At 36.1% G+C, this 16,077-nt stretch overlaps 2 protein-coding genes across 5 annotated transcripts; both read right to left on the minus strand.

Moving 5' to 3' along the window:
* Positions 1-16: 16 nt before the first annotated feature.
* LOC6626105 (uncharacterized) lies at positions 17-1,820 on the minus strand. 2 transcript variants are annotated; one of them, XM_070209763.1, is made up of 3 exons: positions 1,210-1,820; positions 743-1,129; positions 17-684 (listed from the first exon to the last, which is right to left on the minus strand). In XM_070209763.1, the coding sequence occupies exons 2-3, from the start codon at positions 1,095-1,097 to the stop codon at positions 77-79; spliced, it is 963 nt and encodes a 320-aa protein (XP_070065864.1). In that variant the 5' UTR covers positions 1,098-1,129; positions 1,210-1,820; the 3' UTR covers positions 17-76. The 2 variants fall into 2 exon arrangements, with proteins under 2 accessions (XP_070065864.1, XP_032292549.1); XM_032436658.2 differs by having other exon boundaries at positions 1,199-1,820.
* A 143-nt stretch (positions 1,821-1,963) lies between these two features.
* On the minus strand, positions 1,964-16,039 carry gem (transcription factor CP2 like gemini). 3 transcript variants are annotated; one of them, XM_015174538.3, is made up of 13 exons: positions 15,615-16,039; positions 13,487-13,598; positions 13,109-13,312; positions 9,816-9,888; positions 9,374-9,747; positions 9,190-9,283; positions 8,489-8,633; positions 6,903-7,535; positions 6,655-6,830; positions 4,166-4,367; positions 3,959-4,068; positions 3,779-3,853; positions 1,964-3,051 (listed from the first exon to the last, which is right to left on the minus strand). In XM_015174538.3, exons 1-13 carry the CDS (start codon positions 16,005-16,007, stop codon positions 2,622-2,624), a joined length of 3,021 nt encoding a protein of 1,006 aa, XP_015030024.1. In that variant the 5' UTR covers positions 16,008-16,039; the 3' UTR covers positions 1,964-2,621. The 3 variants fall into 3 exon arrangements, with proteins under 3 accessions (XP_015030024.1, XP_002050508.1, XP_032292541.1); XM_002050472.4 differs by having other exon boundaries at positions 3,959-4,074; XM_032436650.2 differs by lacking the exons at positions 6,655-6,830; positions 6,903-7,535; positions 8,489-8,633; ... (4 more) ...; positions 13,487-13,598; positions 15,615-16,039 and adding an exon at positions 4,432-4,489 and having other exon boundaries at positions 3,959-4,074.
* Between the last annotated feature and the right edge of the window lie 38 nt (positions 16,040-16,077).

The following is a 16,077-nucleotide window of genomic DNA, read 5'->3' on the forward strand; positions in this document are numbered from 1 at the left end:
AAATATTTCGACTCACCTTTAGCAGAAGCTGTTCGTGAATTGACTGCCAGAACCACGAACAATTTGTGCATTCGTCTTAGTATGGAAAGTTGTCAGGATTACAGCAAAATATGAAACCATCGCTGGGATTGTTCGGCAGACTAAGAGGACACGCGACGCTCTGGCAACTGTGCAGGATTCCAGGTCGGTCACGCTCGAATTTATTGTTGTACGAGAGAAACACATAGATGCCGTTGCCATTGATGTCTCGCACAGTCTTATAGATCCACAGGGGCACCGGCAGCTTGGAGCCGGACAGATAGGCGCTGCGCTCGTCGCCCTGCACATCCTGGAGCGTGAGCACATCGATGCCACCGGTCTTAATGCGGAACGGTGTAGTGGCGGGCACCTGGCTGCGCAGCCAGCGCTCTATTTTCTCCCAGTTGCCATCATTGATGCTCTTGAACTGCGGCACCACGTTCAGATAGCGAAAGGTGCTGGCCATTTGATCGCAAAACAGAAAATCGGCGGATGCCACCAAATGACCGCGATTGATGACCAGATCGCTTGGACTGGGCAAATATTGTTGTTTGTCGCCAAAAATGCAATTGAATGCATCATGGGTATTACGCTTCATATAGGCAGCCGCCTCCGCAGGTGTGACTATCTGATCCGTTTCGAATTCCACCCACGGCCGCTTGGCGACTGCGAAAAGACCTTGGCTAAGGCTGCAGATTTAAATTGCTTTAAGCTGAAGTCTTACAGAAGCTCTTGTAGTAGACATCGCTCTCTGCGTACAGCACCCGACCCTCCTGGCCATCATGGCAGGAGCGATATAGCTCCAGCTGTTTGCCCTCCAGCGAATAGCCCACTATGTACAGCGTCTGGGGGCATGCAGCGTCGCGGCTTTTTGCTACAGTTGATCGCATGGGCGTGGCACAGCTCATGGGCAGCGCCAACGTAAACTGTCCGTTATCCTGGCATTGGGTCTCCAGCACATCCGTTACGCTGCAGTACATGTAAAGTAGCATGCCGCTGGGCACTCGCTCTGTGCGCAATAGCTGAAGAGCGCCACCCTCATCCCGGTAGGTGAATATGCGATTTGTATTTTCCACCATGTGCCTGGTTATTTGGCAATCAGCCTGACTGCCTGCCTCAACAATTTGCATTACAATCTGATCAAAAATATATGCATATAGTTTCTATATGCTCTAATTACCCAGCACGCACAGCAGCAATATTACAATAATTGTCAAGCATTTCATATCTAAATTAGGCTAATTGAAATTTTGATTACTTAACTAGTTTCCATAAATTTAACAAACAAATATAATAATTTCTCTAATCAAAGCACTTTGGGGTACTTCCCCGTGCCGAAAGTGTTGTCAAATGCCAGAAATTTAATTCAACACTAGTCGCAGGCATCTCTGTTTCAAATGTGGTCACCTTTTTTTTTAATTTAATTTTTTTTAACTTTTTAAAACATACTCAAAAAATCTGATGAGATTTCATAAAATATGATGGGTTATGGGGGTCCATAAAGGATATTTGAGAGTAATATTTTTACGTTAATTTTGACCAAGAATAATGTTGCTAGATTTAGTTGCTCGTTTGATCTAGAGGTCAAACAATGAACAAAGAGTCAAACCTCATGAATTTCCAATGAGTTTTCATCGAGTTACAGAGTTGGGAAATTTTGACCTATATAGGATATTTGAGAGTAATATTTTTACGTTAATTTTGACCAAGAATAATGTTGCCAGATTTATATGCGATATGTTTAGGTGATAGATCTAGAGTTCAAACCATGAACAATGAGCCAAGCCGATAAATTATGAAGTTCTATACAATTTTTTTTTTCGACAGTCCACTCTTGGATAACACTTTATTGCTTTTATCACATACAATTGGATAAGCTTTGTTAAAACAATAGATGTTGTTTGGTTGTTAGCTGAACTCTTTCATCCGACATTTGTTGTTCAATGTTCGATCTTGTGGTACTGTACTTTGTTGTTATAATTATCGTGTTGCTAAATAATAATAAATTGTTTTTTTTTTATGATTTTTGTGTTTTTTTCTTCTACTTCAATTGCTTGCAACTGCTTCATATATATCTTTGCTATATATATGTGGTATATAGTGTGTATATATATAAAAGTGTTACATACGTAAGGGTAAAATAATAAAGCTTACAACATAAAACATGCAGCATAAGAAAATAAAAATTCAAAAGAACGAAATCAAATACAAAATGCTAGGCAAATATAGAAATGTTTCGGATCAAATAAAAAATTAAACAAAAAATCATCAAAACTCAGAGGAAATATTATCGAATGGAAATGGAACTCAAAGAAATTCGAATATATCCAGAACTTTAAGCATGGGACATAATATTGTTAGGTGAATGTGGTAACTTGTTCAAAATTGCTGCGCGAAATCTCATACAAATTGAAACTTATATATATATATATATATATATGCATATATGTGTGCTTGTGTGATATAACTCTAATACGCATGTGTTACATTTGATATAGCTCGGTATAAATGCTAAAAACTATACTTTTCTTTCATGGTATTGCTTGGTGCAGGCAATCAACAAACGCATATGGTATAATTAACAAATTTAGATAAACAATTATTCAATTGTTATCCTGCTTATTGATCAATTTCATTATAACTTTGCCGCCCTGCACGTCCAGGGCATAGAGACTGCCGTCCTTGACCTCGTTGTTGAGCACCTCATCGCTGACGCAGACATGTATGCCAGATGGACCCGATATATATACGCAACTCTTGTTCGCCTCGTTGAATATATTGGAGCCGCTGCCCGAGTATTTTGAATGCATGCCCCAATTGTTGTAGAGCACTGCTGCAGCAGCCGCCGCGGCTGCCACACCGCTGCCATTCTCCAAGGCGCCAGCAGAGCCGCCCTTGGCCATGAACTCATAGAAACCGGGCAGCTTGTAGATCTTCTGCTGCAGTTCCTTGGCCGTGTTGGACAGTAAGTAGATGGCATTGTAGCTGCAGCCATCCATGCTGGCATAGAGCGTCAGACGTGGCGCAATGGTCCTGTAAGAGAAATTCGAAAAATTAGCAAATGTTTTAATTGTTTATATCAAAGTGACAATAGCTGAAAGTTTGATTCACACGTTGGATTAATCTTGAGTGCAGTACAGGAACTAGAGCCTTGAGAAGGCCAACAGGTTGGAGTAAGGGAGAGAGCTTTAAGCGTATATGAATTGACTATTTTAATATAAAGCTTTCAAGCTAGGATATGCGGTTAATATTAATGAGCTTTGCATATGCTGAAAGCACAAGAAACGGGTTAAGCTTTGAGCTTTAAGCTATACGCTTGTTTTGAATATTCACTTTAAAGTTTTTATGATTTAAGCTTTAACTGAACTTTAAATAGCTTTTTCTTTAAGTTTACGGTCAAGCTTAATAACATTAAGCTTTAGCTAATTATTTATATCGAAGATGAATATCCTAACTTGAAGATTAAACTATTTGTATAATAGTTATTATCAATAGGTTTACAGCTTAAATTAAGTTTACTCTAATAAAACGCTTTGCAATTATTTTTGGTTAGAATTAAGCTTTTTATCTCATTCTATAAGCAGTTTTTGTAAGCTCTTAGTTAAAGAAAGCCTTAAGTTCAAGATTCAATTGTGAAAAAAAAAAGCTTTGCCGTTAAAGCTCTTTATAGAAACCTAAACAACACTCTCACAAGATTAATCCACAGTAACATAAAATTTTACAGCTGAAAAATTTGTTTTCTTTTTAAGTTCAAACTTACTTGGCGCGCAATATATTAAACATGCGTATGCCATCGGCAAGTCCACAGATTTGTATTAGATCTTCCTTGGACATGCTAAATATAGAAAGAGAATGCGTTGAAGAGTGAGAGAATAAACTGATATCCACAAAACAATATGGATATAGAAAAAAAGCTCTCTAATGTGAGCGCTACGCTCACCGCATAATATCCGCGCCCGAGAAATGGGCAAATGTGGTGACGTAGGCCGTCAGACGATGATTTGTCAGCCACTGTGTCACTTGTGCGGGCGTCGATTCTGGCATAATGTTCTGATTCTATGCAAGAAAAATGCAATAAATGCAAAAAAAAAAAAAAGTAAAATTAGATTACACGAATTATGGCATAATGTGTGTATATATGACATACATAATCGTCCATATCGGCTGGCACATGCTGCGGCGACACCATATTTGTGGCGTCCATTAGTTTCAATGTTGGCGAATTGGTCGATGTCACTGAATTGATCGCAATGGGGCTGCTGCTGGCCGCCGGTGATGCGCTGCTGGTGAATGGCAGCATTCCATCATATTTTGGTATATGCACCGGCGAATTTGGCCACAATTTCATACTGTAATTAAACCATACAAAAATAGTTAAGTATTTTGATAAATATTATATTTAATTGACAATACAAATGCGATGTTGATAATAGTTGTTGTGGCAACGACTGGCGTGATCCTTCAGATACAAGCGCATGTTCACGAATGAAACAAGCCAACAGATACACAGATTTTACAGATACAAAAATACATGCGTATATAAATATACATATATACACAGTCTGTTTTCTCTGCCTCTCTCTCTCGCTCTCTCTCTGCCTCTCTTTTAGCACAGTTTATGCTTGCATTGGACTTTTGGACTGGTTTCATCATGCATTCGCCATATGTCATATATTATCTACCTCGACATCCGATACGCTTTTGCTGTGCTTGATTAAATTATATAAACATCTGATCAGTCAGCTAACCATATTTTATATTGCTTTCCGACCTTCAGCCTGTTTTGCATATGCTAAGGTTTTATGTTGGCAGAGTTCTTGCACTTGTCCAACTAGATTTAAAGCCGAACCCAACGAGATAATCTATGTAAGATAGTTTTTCTTCTTCATGCTTTCGGCATCCCTTTTGTACCACGCCCATGCTGCTGCTCAAGTGGAGCGTAAGAGCTTATAACTAGTTGCAAAAAGAATTCTAAGTAAAAACATAAAATACAATTCGAATGCATGACTAAGTTATACCCTGTTCTAATAAATCTATTTTGATGCCAGCGATTTTTAAACTAAACAGATTCGACTTTAAGGTCAAACTACAGAATTGTTATTTTGATTAATTTAAATTAAATATTGCTCAAAATAATTATTGATTTTTAATGATTTTTTTATAAGATTGAGTGAAGTATACCCCAACCCTTAACCTTGTATTACAGGGTATTACAACCGGTTGAAAGCTATACATTTCTACACTATAAATAACTACAAGTGTTTGTTATTTTATTGATTTGTACGCAAAACAAAAATCCGGTTCGTAAAGCCTAACGAGAGATAAGCAATTACAGGGAATCGAAAACTTAAACCAAAAACATGCTCTTAAGACTTCTTCTCTTCGTCTGCAAAGAGAAAACATCCTGCCGTAAATATGAGAAAGAGAGGGAGAGGGAGAGAGAGAGAGAGAGCGAGAGAGATTGCAAATATAAAAAAAAAAAACAAAGCACAAACTCGTTTCCGATCTATAGGCTATATACAAAGCAATTCCCATTTCTCAATCAGCAATAGATCTCGATATCATTTTTTTTTTTTTTTTAAAGAAAAAAACTAAATAAAATAGCTAAGAAAAAAGGCAATAAAAATACTTGAGTGCTCATTGAACTACACAAACAAATATTTGTGTATGGAGGCATTTAATACAAACACACACACACACACACACACACACACACACACACACACATGTTCATTTGCATATAGACACCTGAACTTGTGTTATGCAAACTCAAAAACTAGCTTATCGTGCTATCGTATAGTACTTGGTATTTATCTGTAAAACTGTCTTTCATAACTCAAAGCGGACTCTAAGCCCCATATATAAATCAAAAACAAAATTATCGTGGGCTGACATCGAAAGCCCCATAAATAAAAACCTTGTACTTCTAACAAAACAAAACAATATATCTATGTACTATATAATAAGAATTGACAGGAATTTGCGCGGAATTATTGAAATGAGAAAAGACGTTAATTGATGGACCGTTCGACTTGAACCGATCTGCCAGAAACACAACAAATTAATTGTATTTAAATAAGCTAACCAAAAACTGATCGAATCAGATCTCTTCAAATGTTTTCCTTATAATAATTGATAAATGGAATCCTAGGATACTCAAGTCTTTCACTTTTTATTATTAAAAGGATCAAATAACGATGTTTGTGTTGTTAAACATTTGCATTATGCGATAAGTCGATCAGTCAATTATTTATTAGATCAGTATTAGAATAATATATATATATATATATGTATAGCATACTACAACTAGCTTATAAATAAACAGATCCTAAAAAGATCTAGCAAAATTCTTGATAATAATACGAATATCTAATGACATGCTATATTAAGATTTATATCAGACTAGATTTATGGACTTTCAAATATTTTCCGTTAAGGAATATGATGAAAAACATGATAGCTAACGGAAAGTCTATTGAAATACTCATGAATTGTAGCAAAAACTTTTAAGCAAATGGATTGCATATGCCGAATAAACACCTCTCTTTAAGGAATCACAAAGATCTCTTGAGATAATTTACGCTTTGGAAGCGCGAATATTTTGATAATATATGCTAGTAAGAACTTGGTACTTACTACTCGGGACTGTAGCAGCCAGTTGTGGTCGCTGGCGGTATCAGATCCAATGATATATCATTCATAATGGTGCACTCGTAGCTGGGCTGGAACTTCTCCTGCTCCGATTGCGGACGCTTTTGTATCTTTTCGCGATCCTGTTTGTGCTTGCGATCGGCGCCTTTCAGCTTAAATACCTGCAGTTGAGTGGGGCAAGCGTTAAATTATTTTTGGCCAGGCACACTTGTTGCCACAAATTGTGGCCTCACCTTAATCTGGCAGGCAGCTGCGTGCACTGCCTGTTTGCCATTGAGTGCGGCCAGGCCGGCAATCGAGCCGCTGTTCACATTCCGATTGTCCGTGGGGCAAGGCGAAGTGCCGGCAGATGTGTTGTTGTTGTTGTTGTTGTTGTTGCTAGTTATATTGCCAGCGGTGTTGTTGTTGTTGTTATTGCCAGCGGCACTGTTGCTGCTGCTGCTGCTGCTACTGTTGCTGCTGCTGCTTGAGCTGCTGTTGCCGCAATTTGTTGTTGCTGTTGTCGTTGGTGTTGTTGTTGCTGTTGCTGTGGTTGTTGTTGCTGTTGCTGTTGTATTTTCTATATAGGTTTCAATTTGTAGTCGAAACGGTACACCCTTTTCTCCACCGTGCTTCTTTGGTGTAAACTCAGTTGATATGCAATTGACCTTGATGTAAACACCGACCTCCTTCAATGGATCCCAAAATATTTCCACCGTATTCAAGGCATTCGAGCTCAACGGCTGCGACACATGGCACAGGCCGTACGACAATGGCACATCCACCTCAATAATGCGATCCCCAGGACGCGATGCCTGCCATTGCTGCATCTGTTCGCGTTCCATAAACTGCAGTCGGCGCTCATGGAAACAGATTTTGATAACGCTCTGCAAAGGAAGTGCACAATTGTGCAAATACAAAGTTCAATTTCAGCTAAAAATTATGCAAACAAACGTCTCCAATCGGGTGTTTCCGACTGTCAAATACCCTGACAAACATTTCAGCTTCCTTTTATGCTTACATATCCTTAGCTCCACACTTTATAAACACATCTTGATTAACTTGGTCTGATCTTTATAAAATTTTCAGTGGTTAAATATGGCATAGAAAAGTGTTTATATACCAAAGCGCAAGGCTCTGTCTTTTCAAATGAGCTTTCTCCCTCTCCAAAGAGGAGCTATCCAAAATGTGAAATATTCCATATCTTGCGTACTATACGAGAGTCTACATACTAAATTTGGTGTAGTTGGCTCTTATAGTTCTTGAGTTATGTTTAAAAAAGCATTTATCAAAATCGATAGTTATCGATATTACTTATTTTAGATTTTGTAGTCATAAAGATCGTTGCTTTTAGACAAGAGGTCTGACTAGAACGACTCAGCTTGACGCCTGCGACTTTAGGGTATCAAAAGATGAGCAAAATAACCGACTTAAAGATGCACAAGTTTGTTTGATTGCCACATGAGACATTGCGCCTGCGCATGCCTCAAGTTGTTTTGCGTACAAATTAAGTTTAATTGGGGCATATTAAAATCAATTAACATGCAAACACACGCACACACACACACACACAACATATATCAATACAAGCCTAGGCACATCTGGAGCTGACCTCAGACTCGACTGCGCTGCCCGATACAGCAATCATTCACGTATAGCAACAAGCAGAGTTTCTATATAGTCTTAATAGAAACAACCATAACAATAACTCAGTCAATTTAAACTAAATTTTGTCTTTTTTTGCAAATTAGTTTGAACTCAGCGAAACAGACAGAGCAGACAGTTCTGGATTTAGCTGAAATAATTCTATAAGGATTTTCGCGCATGTCTTTTCACTCACCTTCAAAATCTTATCCCGATAGAAAGACAAGTCACCAATTTTCTTCAATTTGATCTCATAGCTTTGACCCTGATTCAGATAGGTCAAAGTCTCCTCATTGTTCTTCGTCGCAATGGAGGTGGCCGCTGCCAAAATGTACTGAAATCTGCAAATAGAAATCAAAAGAAAGTTTCCCGAGTGTTAAGACTAAATGTATTGTATTTAAAGAGGAAATAATATTCGAATATTCTTTGATTGAATTGAATCAAAAATTCAAAAGCAAATCAAATTTTATGGCTGAATATATCAAGTGAAACATATTTGGACTTAAGATTGGAAATCTATTCTATTATAGGGAAATCCTAAAGTTCAAGATAACTTAAAATAATTCAAAGAATATTGAACATATAACACAATTTAATGTTATATTAAATTATAATACAATAAAACATTTTAAAATAGAATCTAAAAAAAATGTGATTCTGTTGTTACGACTTACACGAATTTATACTAAGTAAGTGGAAAACAAAGGTTTTCCGCTTCTCTATTCAAGATAAAGTGGGACATAAAAATAGCACTAGTTAATATCTGAGATAAGAAATATTTTGCGCTCCGAGTTAAAATTAGATATATGAGTGCACACTAAATACACAAGCTTAAAACTAGCTGCTTAAACTAAGATATACATATATGGAGGTAAGATATTATATTATTGCACTTACTTATGATCCTCTCCATGGGACGCACCGCCGGACGAGCTGGGCTCAATTTTGGCTGCCTCGACAAGGCTCAGCTGCTGCTGCAGTCCAGAGCGCGCTGCAATTTATCAATTTATGCAAGCATATAGACATATATATCATGTATATAGGTAGAGCTCTATGCACTCTGTTTTGGACATCTACTTACGCGCCTGTGTATAGGCCTCAATGCCCGATGTGGATCGGCTTTTGTCAGCCGTTGCTTCATTCCCATTGGCATTGCCGTTCAATTCAAAATCCGTTGCGGCAGGCGAGCCTTGCGGCGTGCCACAGCCGCAAATGATGCCGGCGTTCAACTCATGCTTGCCACTGCCCGAATCCTGGCCCGTGCGCTGTGGTGAATGATTGGCCTCGCCCAATGGAGATTTGTCGCTCTTGCCAATGCCGGAGCTGCTGTTGTTGTTGTTGCTGTTGTTGTTGCTGTTGTTGTCCAAAGATATCTTTGTATTCGGTTTGAGCTGCTCCGTTTGCGGCTCCTGCTTGAGCGCCGTCAGGCTCGGGGAGAACGATAAAAAGTTTTCACTGCAAATACATTTAGTTAACCAATTGGCATTCGCAATCACAGCTGCTGTCCATATCTAACCACTCACTTGTTCAAATATGAGTTGCTATTGAACTCGGCGTTCAGATCAAAACCTATATCGTCGCTCCAGCTGTTGCGACCTGTAAAGATCAGGTAATAAAAGAGTGAGGGAGAGAGCAAAACAAAAAAAAAACAGGTTTGTTTATTTAAGTTTTACATGTATGAATGTCTGGAGATAATTCGAAAAATATTTTGAATGCATTTGAAAATGTTTTGTCATTTAAGCACCTATTCGCGTGATGTGAATTAAAGCAAAATATTCCTCAAACATCTAGAATTTAAGCTATGCATTGATAAATAATAATTATTTATAATTTTCTTTCTAAAATAAGTTTTTGTAACCTCCAAGCAACACAATTATTCAGTTTCTTACACAATTACGCGAAAATATCATTGTGAATTTTTTATATCAAATTCATCTTGCGCATAAAAATAATTATTTTACTTTAATACTTTTAATAGTTAAAGCTTTGCTGTTACTAATGCGTTTTGACCTTTTCGTATTTCCTTGCCCTATCTATATCTATATATCGTTCTGTCTATCTCTCGCAATGGCATATGCCATCATCTATAGAATGAAGCTAATTAAAACAATTGTGTAAAATATGCAATGAGTAACGATCTTCGCTTCCCTCAGCACATACTGCTATATACATTAAAGAACATTATAATTATAAACATCTAGTATACACAGTTAAATACACATATAACTGCTCAAGCTTGTAGTTCCTGCGAAACTATATATATATATATATATATGCTATTTAAGATTATTTTGAATGAGAGCTGAAAGCATAATTTTAAGTGTGCGCCAGTTTATTCCGAGCCTAATGACGCACAAAATGATAAAGTATTTGTTGTAGTTACGAGTAGTTCGATTGAAACACGTTGCGTTCAGATATTGTCTATCAGACATGAAATACCCTTTAGGCCAGCTAAGTGGTCATGTTGTGCTTAGACCAATTATGTGACATTACTGAGCGCACTTTAAAGGCCTGAATATCATAGAAATACTATACAATTGTACGTAAGTTTGCACAGCGTATGTAGATGGGATCGAAGCGTTTAAGCTTGTTAATTTGTCAACAATAAAAGCGAACATTGTTTTACTGCAATTGGCTCAATAAAAATCCAATATCAAATCAAGAGCTAAGCCTAGGCTAGATCGAAATTGAACTGAAAAATAATTGAAAAAACATTAAGCAACTGCAGTTATATAAACTCAATGTGTATACTATATATATATTCTACGAGAGACTTAATTGTGTGCTGTTCATTAAATATTTCTATGCACTCGGCTAATTGCTGAAAACTTTTTCCCCAAAAACTAATGAGACAAGTGAAAATGTGAATAAAAACAATTTTCTGTTGTTTCAACCAAAATGAAAATGGCATTAATTGCCGGTTCGACAAAACGTCGACAATATTGCGGCCCTTATCTGCCGGCAATTGTTCTGTTGATTTCACATTTCTTGATAAGCCATCACGAGCACCGCGATAGGCGCACGTCTAGCTTGGCTTTATTCACAACAACAACAAAAAAGAGTTAAAATTATATGGCCGTGTCTCTCGCTCTCAATATCAGCATTGTTGTTGTTGTTGTTGTTGTAGCTGACGCTGTAATTAGGCCAATGGCAATTGTTGCCGGGCTTTGCGTGATTTTGGCAAATTGTAATCTCTCCAACTGAATTCTAGAAATACGTATTGTGTTCGCCTTGTCTGCCCCATTTTGATTTATATTTTAGCTTTTACTTAGTTTAATATATATATTTTTTAGCAACGTCTTTTAGCGTTGTGGGCGTGTTTGGCGCCGCATTGGAAATTTTCCAGAGCAGCGATTATTTAAATATATCAGCTCTATAAAGCTTTAAAATTATAGACTTTATGGTTCATCAGTGCAGCTTGTTCTATTCTTACAGCTTTCAAGCATTTAACGCCATGTCTTGCACATATGTGTTAAGTTAATTACAGTTTTTATTAGACATTATAAACAATAATATTTCAAGAGACCTTTAATCAATGCTTTAAAGTTGTGAAAGAATTTTTGGAATTTGAAAACATTAAGATAGTATTTTTCATCTCTAAGCTTACAATATAATTTTTTTTCTTATCTTTCAACCATTATAATTATTATCATTTTTATTATTATTATTATTAATATATTAAAAATATTATTATTATTAATATTATTGTTATTATTATTATTATTACTATTATTATTATTATTATTATTATTATTGTTATTATTATTATTATTATTATTATTATTATTATTATTATTATTATTATTATTATTATTATTATTATTATTACTATTATTATTATTATTATTACTATTATTATTATTTTTATTATTATTATTATTATTATTATTATTATTAGTAGTCATTATTGTCATTTCATTGCATTATTAAATATTATTATAAAATAATGTCATCAGATATGGAACGCATTGAAGTAGACATATCTGAACCCATAAAGTATATTTATTCCAGATCAGCGTCAACAGCCGACTTGATAAAGCCATGTCTGTCTGTCCGTCTGTCTGTTTAAATGCGAACTAGTCTCTTGGTATTAGAAGTTCATAATATATATCAAATATCTTCAAGAGTAAAAAATCTTCAGCATGCGGAAGAACTTCGTACTTTATCGTTTCTATTAACTTTTATTGTTAAGGCCTGGAATACAAATGCAAATATTTGTTTGGTATTTCTGAGCCTCCGTAAATTAAATATTACAATACCAATTTTTCTAAGTTTCTAGTAGATTTCTTGACTTGATGTGGACGCTACACAACAAACGAAATTAAATTTTAAATGTTAGCTCACGATATGGGCAATAAAAATCAATTTTATGACGTTCACAGACACAGACAGACAGACAGACAGACAAGTGAGAACTCGTATATTTCATAGATATCGATTAATTAGCAAATATAATATTTTGTTTGTTAAACAATTAGCACATTCGCACTGGCAATAAGTGCATGACACATTAAAATGTGCTCAAGATTTGAGAGGCCCGAAGCAATAGGCTCTACATAGATGGATCGAGAGAACTTCATTCTTATTATATCCATGCGTATAACCGCCCGCTAATTAAGATTGCCGCCAAATCGCAATACGAGAAACTGGTTTCCCATTGTTGTTAATTTTCTTCTATTTTTTATAGATAATGATAATAATGATTGGCCTCATAGTTTGGCCATAACTTTTGCCAAGAACACAGAGCACACAATCCAATTCCTTTTTAGTTAGAATATATTTGTAGCTTTAAGTATTTTGATCTTGGGTTTCTCACCTGAATGCTTTTCACGTTTGTGCTTATCCTTCTCCTGATGTGCCACCTTATTGGGTATATCGCCGGACTGTGTTGTCGGTGAATTTTCACTTTGACCGATGTCCAATGAGTACCAATCCATTCGTCTTTTGCGCGAGCCACTGTCTGAGTAAATTGTCCTCACGTCGATTATTTGGGGTCCTGGCGAATCCTTGGACTGTGCGTCTGCAGTAATACGAACCGAAATCGAATCGAAACGTATCGATTAGCCAATTAACGAATGCGATTGCGAATGCGATTGCGATTGCGATTGTGTTGCTTTTGATGGATGCGATGAGTCTCACGTTGAGTTTGAATATATCGACGCTATCTGTTTATGCAAAACATTCTCTCTCTTACCTGTCCAAGATTCCTCAGAGTTCGGTGGTGAATCAACAAAGTTAATCACTGGCTCATAATCCGATCCAATGTGCTGATGATGATAGCCGCTAATAAAATGACTATTTTGGATCTATAAGCAAAATCGAAGAGAATGACCATTTGAGATTAGAAGGAAATTTGTCGATTTCGCATCATGTAACTATCAGCTCGCAGTCTCTGGGCAACTTTTCAAGTACTCGGCCTACGATTAACGTTTCGAAAACTGAATATGTTTTATTTTTCTTTTTCTTTTCGAAATCGTCTAGCATGAGAGCCGAGGCATTGCCAGGCGCATTATCGCTCAGGTCCTAAACCTTGCTGATAATAAATGTTCTACTAAAATGGACTTGAGCGTATTGTTGTGTGTGTGTGTGTACACTGTACATAGGCTTTATTTTTATTTTCAATTTGTTTTTTTTTTTTTTTTTTTTAAGTGAGAGTTAAGAAAATCGGAAAGTCACACTTTTCTAGAATCGATTGATTGCAAATCGCTCTATATATACTTATATTTACGGATTGAGTGCAGATGAGATTTCATTTGTTTACGCCGCCGCGATTTGTATCTGTGTTGTCTCCGCCTCTCTCTCTGTGTGTGTGTGTGTGTGTGTGTGTGTGCATTTCAGTTCGTTTTATTGCGTTCTCAAAAGATAAGCGTACAGTGTAAATAATAGCCACAAGAGGCGACCTGTCGAATGTGTTTCGTATATGGAGGATTCGATAAGCGGCGAATAAGAAAGTTGTCAGTTTGTACATATTTTTTACTTCCTCTTAATCGAAGCATATAAAAACTGTTTGTGTGGACTGATTGACTGATTGATTGACTGACCGACTGACTGAGTGGCTAATGTGTTAAGGCTAGGAAGTTGCATTCTTGACAATACTTTGCGGATTAAAGTAAACAACGAAACATTCACGAAGGGAAACGGAACGCGTGTGGAATATGGGTGAGAGCGTATGGCACGTGTTAACTTGTGCTCTCCAAGCGCTAGTTAGACGCAATCTAAGGTCGAACAAGTTAACTAAGTTACGTAACATTCGCATTCAATGTTGCTATATGCATTTGTTTGTCTATTTACCTGTCTGTGCCAGTCAATTTGTTATTTGATACCAATTCTATTCTAATTTGATGTATTTACACACAGAGACACACACACACACATACAGCCGCACACGGCGTAATATACACCGTTTGTATATGCATAAGTTCCAATTAAGGGTGGCACTACAAATACTACATAATGAAATGTTTAATCAAATATATAGAGAACTCATGCATATCTGAGGAAGTGACATTTCTAGGACTTTGAATTTTATGCTGCATTTTTTTTATACATTTTTGCGTCAAGCAACAGGAAAACACTTCTAGATACAATTTTATTGCAGGGATACCCCTAATATTTGAGAAAAACAAACTTTATAGTTACAGATTGTGCAGATTAAAAAAAATTAAATAAATAATGAATGGCATTTAATGTGTCACTAATTCTCCTGATTCGAAGCCCATGTATTGTATTTTTATTTTATGTATTTTTTTTTTAATTCAAAGCCCTGTAAAATTGAAAGAAGATTTGAATCTTCTCAAAAATATGAAATTTCTGGAGAATCCATTATTACAAACAACAAATGGTCTATAAATCTATATACTATGATTAGATTTTATGAATCCCAAAGGCCAATGCCATTAGATGAGAATCTAATGCACAATAAATTTCAGGTCTAATGAAGAATTTTATTAATCATATCAAATGCCACAACTTCTTGAGCCTTTTTATTAACAGCCTACAATGATTAAATTTTATGAATCCCAAAGGCCAATGTCATTAGGTTCTCATCTAATGCACAATGAATTTCAGGTCTAATGAAGAATTTTATTAATCATATCAAATGCCACAACTTCTCGAGCCTTTTTATCAACAGCCTACTATGATTAAATTTTATGAATCCCAAAGGCCAATGTCATTAGGTTCTCATCTAATGCACAATGAATTTCAGGTCTAATGAAGAATTTTTTAATCATATCAAATGCCACAACTTCTTGAGCCTTTTTTATTAACAACAGCAGTCTTATATATAAGTATTACGAGTTCTCAAAAATTTGATAACTTACCTGATTAAGATTTTCACCGTTAGTCTGATGCGTATGTATGTTGTTGTTGTTGTTGTTGTTGTTGGTATTGTGGTTGTTGTTATTGTTATTGATGCTACAATTATTACTGTTGTTATTATTGTTATTATTATTATTATTCGGATACTGATTATGGTTTCGATTCAAATTGTTGTTATTGAATTCCATTTGGTCGAAATCGTTGAAAATGTTCAGATCAAATTTCGTTGATGTGCGTGAAGTTGTTTGTTGTTCTTCTTCCTCTTGTTGTTGTTGTTGTGTTGGCAAATGAAGTTGCAATTGTTGCTGTTGTTGTTGTTGTTGTAAATATTGTGGATCAAATATGCTTTGTATATCCAACAGGCCGGAATTTACCGATAGAAACGAAAGCGCCATCCGGTTTAAAAGATAAATTACCTTTTCAATTCTTTTTGATAACCTTCTTCACAATGCACACGAGAATGTT

This window comes from Drosophila virilis, chromosome 5 (genome assembly GCF_030788295.1).
Source record: "Drosophila virilis strain 15010-1051.87 chromosome 5, Dvir_AGI_RSII-ME, whole genome shotgun sequence".
NCBI classification, from domain to species: Eukaryota; Metazoa; Arthropoda; class Insecta; order Diptera; family Drosophilidae; genus Drosophila; species Drosophila virilis.